Source organism: Crocuta crocuta, unplaced genomic scaffold (assembly GCF_008692635.1).
Source record: "Crocuta crocuta isolate KB4526 unplaced genomic scaffold, BGI_CrCroc_1.0 scaffold303, whole genome shotgun sequence".
Classification (NCBI taxonomy): domain Eukaryota; kingdom Metazoa; phylum Chordata; class Mammalia; order Carnivora; family Hyaenidae; genus Crocuta; species Crocuta crocuta.
In genome coordinates this window covers 740134-752033 of record NW_027528276.1, presented here as the reverse complement: position 1 = coordinate 752033, position 11900 = coordinate 740134, and the positions used below count along the sequence as shown (strand labels likewise).

The window sequence follows — 11900 nt, the reverse complement described above, 5'->3', positions numbered from 1 at the left end:
ACTGATGGTTACCAGAGGGGAGGTGGGGGGGACGGATGAGTGAAATAGGGGATGGGGATTAAAGAGTACATTTATCATGATGAAAAGAAAAGCAACATCAGAAATACGTTGTAAAAGCACTAGCCAAATGAATATAAACATCTTAAACTTAACTGAAGACAGACTCCCACCCCTCTTTGCCATTCTTCACCTGCTCCCCCTGCACAGAGACATTAGCAGTTGAGGAAGTAAACCGTATGGAGTAACTAGTGTGCCTGGAGCCCATGGAGATACAATGGTGAGGGGTGTGGCTGTGAAGAATACCAGCAGAGCAAATGAGGTGGTGAGTGACTGGAATGGTAAGGAGACTGATTACATTGTATACATAAGTTAAGTGATCCGTAAAGTAAGTACATATATTGAGAAAAATGGGGACCAGATTTTTCACTGTTTTGTAAAAGGATTTATGGCTTGAAAGATCCCAAGGTTTTGAACTGGAATTGGAAGAACTGGTAAGAACTCACAGGCTAAGTAAACACGCAGATGAATAGTTGTACATAGTTATATAATATATGTATTTGTTTATGGATTGGCTGATTCTATATACACCAGGACAAAGACACAATTTTACCTTAGTAGCAATGAGCACCAAGTACTAAGGCATTAGGTTCCACTACTGATTCCAAGGTTATGGCAGGGAAAATACAGAGTAATCTTGGAACATCTTGTTTTGAGTAAGTAAATGCTGAAAAAATGATGCAGACAAATCAGAAGGACATAAGAGCCAGCCAGAACAGGCTACCACTGGTTAAATCTAGAACAGTTTGACTTTTAAAGCAAATAGAGCATCAGATTGCAACGTAATGAATAAAACAGGAATCCATGAGTCTAAACTGATATAAACAAGAGAGTAAAAAAAAAAGAGTATAAATTCTTTATGAAATATCTAACAACGTTGAGTAAAAATGATGGGAAAACATTACCAAACAAACATTAACTAAGGGAAAGGTAGGGGATCAATATTTATAGTACCTGGTAAAACAGAATTCAATGTGAAAAAGAAGCGTGAGGGATTATATATTGAGAAGAGCGAGCAATTAAGAAAATGGATATTAGAGTACCTTTACAAAAACAGCCTGAAAACTGACAAAATTTCAGGCAAGGAAAGGGAGAGGGTGGATAACACTTGGGTTAAAAACAGAAATGAGAGAACACCTACAAACAGACATTAATGATAAAATCATGTCTGAAGGTGGGAACACCACTAATGAACTGAAAAGAAAAAATAGATTTAAAATCATTTTTCATTTTCATGAAATCATTTTTAGCAACAAGAATGAAGCAATCATTTAACAATTTAAAGAATGAACTAAAAAACAAAAACAAGAAAATTAGTAATAAAACCAGAAATAAGTAGAAAAGACAAAACTGACGAAATGTAGGTTCTTTGAGAATACCCTGAGATAAGACAGATCAGAAAAATAAGAAAATGCTGGGGCGCCCGGGTGGCTTAGTCAGTTAAGCGTCCGACTTTCACTCAGGTGATGATCTCGCAGTTCGTGGGTTCGAGCCCCGCATCGGGCTCTGTGCTGACTGCCAGCTCAGAGCCTGGAGCCTGTTTCAGAGTCTGTGACTCCCTCTCTCTCTGACCCTCCCCTGCTCATGCTGTCTCTCTCTCTCTCTCTCCTAGAAATAAATAAAACATTAAAAAAAATTTAAAAAAATAAGAAAATGCAAATGAACAGAATAACAAATACGGAATGGGAGAAGGGAAAACTTATAAACCATGTTAATGAAGCTGAACATATAGATGAAATTTGTGAAAATTACAGAAAACTAAGAAAATTACAGAGAAAACATAAAATATAAAAATCCAAACGGACATCAAAAATTTGAATAAACCACTGATCATTAAGTGAATTAAAATGACAAAGTCCTCCCCTTGGAGGGATAAAAAATTAATAAGAACTGTANTCACGCTGTCTCTCTCTCTCCTAGAAATAAAAAAAAAAAAATTAAAAAATTAAAACTGCTTTCCAGAGATGATATACAGGTGACCTTCGAAAGACATGGATTTGAGCTACAAAGGTCCACATATACATGGATTTTTTTGGTAGTACAGGGCTGTAAATGGATCTTCTCTGCCTCATATTTTCTTAACATTTTCTTTTCTCTACCTTACTGTAATGCAGCTTAGAATACATAAAACATTCAAGATACATGTTTAATTGACTTTTTATATTATCAGTAAGGCTTCCAGTCAATAGTAGGCTCCTAGTAGTGAAGTTTCTGGGGAGTTAAAACTTATTACTTGGATTTTCAACTGTGCAGACAGAATTGCCTTGATCCCTGCATCATTCAAGGGTCAACTGTACGGTTCACTTATTCTTGCAGTATGTAAGGGTTTTTAAATCCAAACAACAGTACACTTGGCATTATCCATTTTTCTAATTTGGCCAGTCTCAAGGATGTGAATTGATAGGTCTGAAGAGAAACTCCATGATTACTAATGAGTCTGAACATCTCTTCATATACTTGTTATCCTTTTAGGATTTTCTTCTATGAAGTATTTGCTATTCTTTATTCAGTTTTCTTTACAGTTCAGCAGTCTAAGGTATATTCTAAATATATATCATTGGGTAGTTTTGTGTATAGAGGTTCCTGCTTTTTGAAAGTTTGTGTTAGGCCACTATATTTTTACAAGACTTGCATTTACATTAGTACGTGTTTTTGCTAACTGAAAGGTAGAAGAGGAGTTACACTTTTACAAAAAAGGGCACAATGTGAAAACAGTGTTCTGAGTTTGTTTTACAGCTGGCCCTTTAAGAGGCAGCATGCATCCCAAGAGGTGAGAGTGGCCTGGCCAAGCTCCTTTCCCAGGAACACACTCAGCAGCTCAGCATCAACTATCTAAGTCTCCATAGCTTTGGATCTGTCTATGAGCATCGCTGCTTTATCCTGATTTACTTTCTGTATGTTAACAACATGTGCCCTGAAATGTCAGAACAACCTAAGAGAGGTTATTTTGGGGTCTGGAGTGCTAAAAAAAAAAATTTTCCATTACAAGTTAATGGTAACTGCTTCTTCATTCCATACCATTTTGGTTTACTAAAGGTTTCATAGGAACACTGTACTTTCAGATAGAGGGAAAATGTGTATTTTCCCTAAGCCTGTTATTTGTCATCTTTTATTGACAAACATCTTTAATTTTGATATAGAATTAATATCTAAGTTTTCTCCATATAGTTTGTGCTTTGGAGAGTTTAAGCAGCTCTTTCCCTCCCCCAGATCATATTATTCTCCATATTTCTATTAATTTAATTTTACCTTTCACATTTAAGACCTTTACTCCATTGAGAGACCATTTTTGGACATGATCTGAGGTATCCTGTTTTTCTCCGTGTAAAAAGCCAGTTTACCAACACCACCTACTAAAACAAACACAGTATTCTTGTATATTAATTATTAAATACTTTATAGCTTTCACTGCTACTGTGAATAGTATCTTTTCCTTTGAATTACATTATCTAATTGGCTGCTGCTCTAGTGTTGTTTTTTTTTTTTTAATACACACATGTACCTGAACATCTGAAAATATTACTTAAAAATAATGACTTTCAGGGGCGCCTGGGTGGCTCAGTCGGTTAAGCGTCCAACTTCGGCTCAGGTCATGATCTCAAGGTTCGTGGGTTCGAGCCCCACGTCAGGCTCTGTGCTGACAGCTAGCTCAGAGCCTGGAGCCTGCTTCAGATTCTGTGTCTCCCTCTCTCTCTGACCCTCCCCTACTGAAGCTCTCTCTCTCTCTCAGAAGTAAATAATAAAAAATAATAATAATGAGTTTTAGGGATGCCCTAGCTGGCTGTTGGTGGGGCATCCAACTCTTGATCTCAGGGTCATGAGTTCGAGCCTCACTTTGGATGTAGAGAATACTTTAAAAAAAATAAAGATAAAAATGAATTTTATTTCTCTTCCCAATACTGAGACTTTCTTTCGTTTTCTTTCCTTATAGTCTGGATCAGAATTTCTAGTTCTATGTTAGGCAGTAACATGATACTGGGCATAGTAAGTTTTAGTCAGGATACCGGTTTGGTTGCTTTACTAGAGACCAAATAACAATGGCTGAATAAGACGGAAGGTATCTTAATTCTTTTCAAATGCTTATTTATTTTGAGAGTGTGCATGTAACTGGGGGAGGGGCAGACAGGGAGAGAGAAGATCCCAAGCAGGCTCTGTGCTATCAGTGCAGAGCCTGACACGGGGCTCAATCTCATGAAGAGTGAGATCATGACCTGAGCCGAAACCAAGAGTCTGAGGCTTAACCGTCTGAGCCACTCAGGCACTCCGGAAGGTTTCTTATGTGAAGGTCCCAGCTAGCAGGCACTTTAGGAGATATGTGGCTCTGCCTTATGACGTTTAGTGTGCTTTTGATATGCTGCCCATTCCCACACAGACAAAACAAGTTTGCCAAGAGCACATAGACATTCTGGCCCATGGAAAAGAGGAAATTACAAGAGGAGGGCAAGCCCTTTCCTTTTAAGGATGTGGACTGCTAGTTATAAACTACTGTTTCTATCCCACTGGTCAAAACTCAGCCCCATGTTCACAGTTGCAAGGTAGCCTGGAAAATACTATCTCTTAAACTACTGCTGAGCTAAAACATGAAGGAATGGGAGTTTCTGTTATTGAAGGAAGAAGTGGGCAGATGTATAGTGTACAGCTGTCTTGCTCCCAAGTGATGCTATATAACTATTACCAAGTGAATGAAATTTCATTAAGAGTTTCTCCAATTAAAAAAAGGCATGCCACATATATCTTCTTTTCAATGTAGTAAGTATATCAATGGATTGTTGTGATGACGATTACTATTCATATGCATATAAGCACATGAGTGAAGAACTTATGATTATATATAGTATTTAGTTATTCCAAATATTTGACTCAAATCATATAGGGTATTGTTTTGCAGAACCTAAAGCACTGAAATAGTGACAATTCTGGCTGCAGGAAGGGGATTAACATTTATTTTAAATTTTGCTATATGCCTAGCAATTTGCATGTTATAATAAGAAATCCATGACATCTGAAAACCTACCATGAGCCAAACTTATAAAGAGTTATTATTATATCCACTTTATAACAAGACTGAGGCACACAAAAGTAATTTACTTAAAGCTATACAACCAGTAAATGGAAAGACTAGGCTCCAAAGCCTCAGATCTTCCTACTCTGTAACAATGCCTCTCAACAATTATTTTTTTCAACAATGGATAACATACAGGAAGAGCTGGGGGAATGAGTGCTTAATTCTTTCCTAAAATTTCAACTCAGTACCCTAGGGAACCTTTTTATTTGCATGGAGAATTGAATTCTAATTAAATTCTAATTTCTAATAGAAAGCTGGGATTCATATAGAGAAATTTATTTTACTGTAGACTTTTTGGAAAACTCCTGTTTTAAAAATTAGGAATGCCAAGAGGCAGCAGATAGAAAAAGTCTGTATGGAATTTGAAGGTGTGTTTGTACAATACCAAGGTGGAGCTAGAACCTAAGGAAAATGCCAATTAGTCTGACATTTCCAAATTAAATATGTGTGTGTGTATACATATATATATATATTTACTTCAGAATGGGTACATACACTTTGCTCTCAAGATCAAAATCACTCAAGGTAAACTGATGCAAGCAAGCTTTGTAAATCTCAAAAAAGTTTGCCTGAAATGAAATATATATGTGAAATCTGGGATTTCTGACTATCAGGGCTTTGCATACAGTTAACTAAAAATAGGCACAAGTCTTTCGATGGAAAAAGACAAGTGAAAAGACTTTGCAATGAAACAGTCTGTTTACTGGACTAAGTAAACACCAAATAATTTATTTCCTGAAAACTGCTCTTTCTTTGTAATATACCATCTGTTGGCTCATACCAATAAGGCTAAACAGAAAAAAAAAAAATTAAAATTCGTTCAAGACAAAGAAAAGGAATAACTCACCCGTCAAATACAAATATACTATTTTATTCTAAGGGAATATTTCTGTGGTTTCTGCAAGGGGAAAACCCAAAGTGGTTAAAAAACAAAAAAGAACTGAAAGGATAATTTAGATGCTTCTCTTGTTTGATGTTTTCTCCCCTGGAAATAAAAATGCAATTTTACATAATTTTAATAAAATTTTAAAAAGCAAATAGTCTGACACACATATCAACAGCTACTCTTATGAAGAATGACCAATAGTTAATCAAAATTTTCTTTTATGAATTTAGGGTCTGGACAACTCTGCAGACTAACATGCAATTGAAGTCCTGATACAGTCATTTACCTGGGTATTGGCTGTTCTCAGTTAAAAGATACAGATTTCTTTTTTCTCTCTGATGTTTTATAACAATGTATCTACTATGCCAACAATATTTCTTGATACAACTACAGAAGGGGAAATGTTAGTGTTTATACAAACCATAAAATTTGTATAGTGGGGGCTTTTACACCTGATATTTCTGGATAGTTTATTGGCAGACTTATCAGACAATCCAGTTGTTTTTCCTCCATATCAAACAAGATCTGAAAGTAAGAAGTTTTCCAGTCAGAAATGACAAACACAGATGGAATTAATCATACAGAATTGGGGCAGATTTACTTCTTTCACATAGTTCCTGGTAACCAAAATGAAATTTGTTACAGGCAGAGGGACAGAACCATCAAGTACACAACGTCAAAAGGCCTACTTTTAAATTTTTATTGTACTTAAATGACTTCCATTTATTTTAAAAAACCAAAACACCTGCCACCCCCATCTAAAAAAATGGGACATACTGGAAAGTCTTCCTAGGTTAAAATTTCTAAGAGGGTTTTTGGACTCCTCTCATTTCTACTATAAGGTCAAATTAACCTCAGCTAAAGAAGTTCTGTGATTGGCCAACATCATAAAAGCTCTGAGTCAAAATTTTAGGGGGGAAGAAACTGTGAATGGAGATGAGGGAAATGGACTGATATGCCAAACACACCTATGACTTGTAGTCCTCATAGAACTAGTAAGACAGCTAGAGTTTGGAATAATGCTAGAAGACCTGCTATGGATATGCAAGACAGTCCATGTCTTTGTATCCTGACCCCAGACTCCCTATTTTCAAGTTTCTTAGGGCAACAAGGTCATCTTCCAAATGCTTTACAGGAACATACTGGGACCTTTTCTACCATAATTTTGATAGCTAAGTAATACTGTGTCTTTGTGGAATCACCCACAGGTTTGAGAGAGACTTTTCTTTTTGAAATGACAAGGGCCTCCAGAAACTGGTACAAAAGACAAATGAGAGGATTTGGGAAACAGGAAGATAAAACAATGGGAGAAAAGCTGCCATTTGGGGATAAAATGAAAACAAAAGGAGAACCCCCATTTCTGTGTACCACAGCTCATGCTATGAGACAGCAGCAATAAAGGCTGACACCCAGAGAAGTGGGCATTTTAGTGGGTTTTCTACAAACATTTCAAGACACCTGGGGTCTAATGGGCTCCACAGATTTTCTCTGTGCATAATCCGTTTGTGGAGTATCAGCCCCTTTACCTCAATTTACCCACAGCCAGACCCACAGCTGAGAAGGCTAGACCCAGAAAGTGAAAGGGACACATTACTGTGTGAACAGCAGTGAAGGCCTTTTTCCCTGATGTGAGGGGCCTTTGGCAAAAGCACCAGAGGCTTCTATCCTTCACAGAATTGGCTTGGCAGTGAAAATCAAAATCAAGACCACTTTACTCTCTACCTTTTAAAAAAAGTTGAGTATTTTTATTGGGTCTTCAAGTCTGGGTCCCACGGTCCTCATCTGATGTCACTCTTAGCTCTGCACTGACTTCTTCCCTGACGTGCACATAGGGCTTGCCCAAGTAGCCTACTGCAGCCAAGGTCTTACTCCAAAGCTACCTCTCTAAGGTCTAAGGTTACTATGGTAGAGTTTTATACAACAGTTTTCCTTAAAAATATTCCACAATTTGTTATTCCCAAACAAAATAAGATTATGCACCACTCAGAGAAATTGGTTAGTCATTCTGAAGATGTCTAAGAACTATATCACTGCCAAAGAACAACATTTCTTGGTTCATATTCTTTCCTTCAATTTTCATTTGTACATCCACACTGTGGTTCACGAGTCATCTGTTTTCCGTTATCTTATAATCAAGTCAAGAGGACTTGTACTTGTACATCGTTTTCCAAAGCTGGATGCATTCACAGTTTGGTGCATACCCACGCGTATGAAAATAGGAACCCAACGTCCGTTTTAATCTGATAACTCAACATCAGAGTCTTCTGATTTGGCTTTGGCAAGTTCTTCGTGTACCTCCCTCACCATGAGAATACGTGTTAACATGGTGTCCAGGGTCCCAGGGTCTATTGGGAATGTGGAGTACCACATGGGGCTGTTCGGAACACAGGAGCGCTCAGGTTGCAGGTAAAACACATCATTCCTCTGCTTCACACTTTCAGAACTATCCACAGGGGATAAAAAAGAAAGAAAGAAACTAAGAAAATTGGGGATTGGAAAGTATAGGAAATACATAACCACTCTTTAATACAGTGGCTCTCACCTTTTCCCCTCCTGTGTCTAATGTCCTAGATAGGCAATGCACCTACCGAGAAAAATCAGTTTACAGGCATCTTCCCCCCAGCTGCAACCTGTAACTGCACATTTTTTTCTCCTACACTCACTGGAGGTGAGTGTAACATTAACAGAAGACAAAGTGTAAAACTGTTCACAAATATAAGGATTTAAAACATTAGGAGCAACAAAAAATTGAACTCACATGTAACACTATGGCTGAGAACCACACATCCTCAGCGCCGTGTATCCTTGAATGACCCCTGACAGCACTCAATACACATTACCATGGGGCAAATCCAAGCCACGATATTTCTTTGAGAAAAAAAGTGCTTTAGCAGGGATCTTATAACTCTAAAGTCTTAAAGTTTCTGAAAGAAAAAGACCTCAAACTATAAATTCCTTAAAAATAAACTGTTTTTCTATATTCTAGGTTTAGCAGTATCACCTCTCCTCTAAATTTTTCTGTAGAAACAGTAAAATCACAACAGTTTCATTATCACATAAACACCGAGCAGCAGTTGTAAAGATCAACCACAGCTGATTCTTGCTTTTGAAGAGCTGTTTAGAAAAAAAAATCGTCAAGATAAAGCAATGTGTTTTTGGGTCCAGTATCAGGTAGATATGAGAATAGGGGAAAAATGGAAATTAAACGGACATCCTTATCTAAAGTCATAAGCTCGCTACATTTCTGATATTTAAGCATCTGAAACTGAAACCATGCGAACTACTGTTTGAGGTGTGCTGGATCTAGTCTGGAGGAAGACTGCTTACCATTTTGACAGGTAAAACTCATAAAGTCGGACTGGGCATCTTAGTGGGTTGTCGGTATTCTCTGCCATTTCCACACCCACTGGGACCTCGTCATCTTCATTTCGTTTCCTCTTGCCAACAGCCAGTTTATCTTGAGATGGGAAATAATTATCAAAAGATTAGAAAAATCTTTTCTTCCAGCCTCAAGACACCCACTGAGCTTTGTCTCCAGTCAGAACTGTCACTCCCTTCTCCTCGCTTACACTTAGGCATTCAACAAACATGACTGAGCACCTACACGGGTGCGGGAGAGTACTGTAAGTACTGGGTAATAGCACTGAACAAAACAAAGTCCCTTTCTATAAAATTTATGTTCCTCGGGGGGCCTGGGTGGCTTAGTCGGTTAAGCGTCCGACTTTCGCTTAGGGCATGATCTCGCGGTTCGTGGGTTCGAGCCCCGTGTCGGGCTCTGTGCTGACTGCCAGCTCAGAGCCTGGAGCCTATTTCGGAGTCTGTGTCTCCCTCTCTCTCTGACCCTCCCCTCCTCACGCTGTCTCTCGCTCTCTCTCTCCTAGAAATAAATAAAAATATTTAAAAAAAAATTTATGTTCCTCTGCTTACAAAGTGAGCGAGTGTGGCAAAATGCATGGTACTGGAGAGTTAGGACTTAATTCTGAGCTGGACTTTGTTAAGAAATTTTATCACGAATATCTTAAGCCATAGCAAGATAAAGCAGAAGTTAAAAGGGTTCAGATAGAAGAGATCAACGTAGAAGTTATCACCTTATCTGAAAATACTTGCACTGTGGGGCATCAGCGTCCACTGGGAATTTGTTCAAGTTTCTTTTATTTGTCAGTTTTATGAGAAATGGGATCTTTGCTGGGAAAAGAAATTCTCAGTAAAGTTGACCATTTGATTAGAAAAGGGCAAATCCTTCCTCACCAACAGAATTTTGTGGAGGCAAAGGGTTATCAAAAAGAAACCAGGGTGAAGACATGGAAAGTAAGGCTGTTTATTTCCCACCTTCTCCATTCAGGCTTCAAGAGAAGAGCAGTGGGTGGTGGATCTGCTGTGAACCTAAGGAAAAAGGTTCTCTTCTTCTTTTCTTACAGCTGCTCTTAATAGCTGGCAAAGAACTTTCCCCAGCTTCCTGTATTAGTTATTACTTAAAATTCACCCCAGTTTTCTATTTAGAGGATATCTAAATATAAAGACTTGCTCATTCAGAAAAGAAGCTAAACTTACTACCAATCTTGTCAAGCACCTCAACAGAAAACGGAAATGTAACCTGACTGCCTCTCCCTCCCACAATTAATATTAATTAAGAGCACAAAATGGGCTATATATGAACAAAATGAAGGAGACAGGACATAGACATAACATTAGTATTATGTTTCCTAAAGAGAAAGGGCAAATGACACAGAAGGTAACACAAACATGAACATCACAATTATTCTTTACGGATTTTAGTTTAAGTAATTTTAAATGCTCACATTCAAAATATGTATTTCACTCTTAATAACCAAGGAAGTAACAATTTGATTTTGGGAATTTAAGAACTTTCAATTTTGGTCAAAATTGATACATTTAATTTCTAGTTCCATAATACATTAATTTTTCAAATGTTAAAAACAAACTATTACTTAATAGGCTGTTTTTGGAATGCAAGATCATAAACCTTCTAAGAAAACTGTCACTGCTGATATTATTCTATTGTATACAAAAGCACTGTATACAGAACCTCCTTGACCACTATGGGGTTACAACCTGATAAACCCATCCTAAATCGAAAACGCATTTAGTGCATGTAACCTACTGAACACCAGAGCTTAAACATGCTCAGAACACTTCTACAGTCTATAGTGAGCAAAATATTCTAATGCATATAAGCCTATTTTAAGTACTGTCTATCACATGCAAATGATTAAATACTGTACTGAAAACCGAGAACACAGAATGGCTGAATGGGTGCAGAATGGCTGTAAGCATATGGGTTGTTTACACTCGTGACCTCGGGGCTGACAGGGAGCTGCAGACTGCTGCTGTCAGCGCCACGAGAGAAGATCATACTGTATTCCGCTGGCTTGAGAAAATATCAAAAGTCAAAATTCAAAGCATAGTTTCTACTGAATGTATATCGCTTTCCCATGATTGTAAAGTTAGAAAATTGTTAAGTCAAACTTATACTCTTTATACTTTATACTCTAGGCCAGAGTAAACTGTAAACTCTTAAGTTTCTTCAGAAATTGACAGTTAATGTGAACTAAAAAGTGGTGCTCTGGTATTAAAAAAAGACTTAGAAATAGATTTAAAAATCAGTCAGGTTCTTTTTACCTAGCAATTGGCCAATCTGTTGCCTCTCAACCAGTGATTCTGATCCTTAGCTGTAGATTTTAATTCCCTAGAAGTTTTAAAATGCAAACTATTTGAGGGGCACCTGCGTGGCTCAGTCAGTTATGCGTCCGACTTGGACTCAGGTCATGATCTCATGGTTACAAGTTTGAGCCCTATGTCAGATTCTCTGGTGTCTGCAGAGCCTGCGTCAAATCTCCTCTCTCCTTCCCTCCCTCCCTCCCCCCCGCCCCT

The 11900-nt window shown here is 37.8% G+C and overlaps 1 protein-coding gene across 3 annotated transcripts in view; it reads right to left on the bottom strand.

The window, feature by feature from the left end:
• Nucleotides 1-5972: 5972 nt before the first annotated feature.
• The window catches only part of ZMYM4 (zinc finger MYM-type containing 4), a 118815-nt gene continuing 112887 nt past the window's right edge, over nt 5973-11900 (bottom strand). For all 3 annotated transcript variants that reach the window (XM_077753094.1, XM_077753095.1, XM_077753096.1), the window contains 2 exons: nt 9336-9465; nt 5973-8451 (listed from right to left, as the gene is read on the bottom strand). In XM_077753094.1, coding sequence (XP_077609220.1) covers nt 8244-8451; nt 9336-9465 — 338 coding nt within the window. In that variant the 3' untranslated portion in view covers nt 5973-8243. The remainder of the gene's footprint in view (nt 8452-9335; nt 9466-11900) is intronic.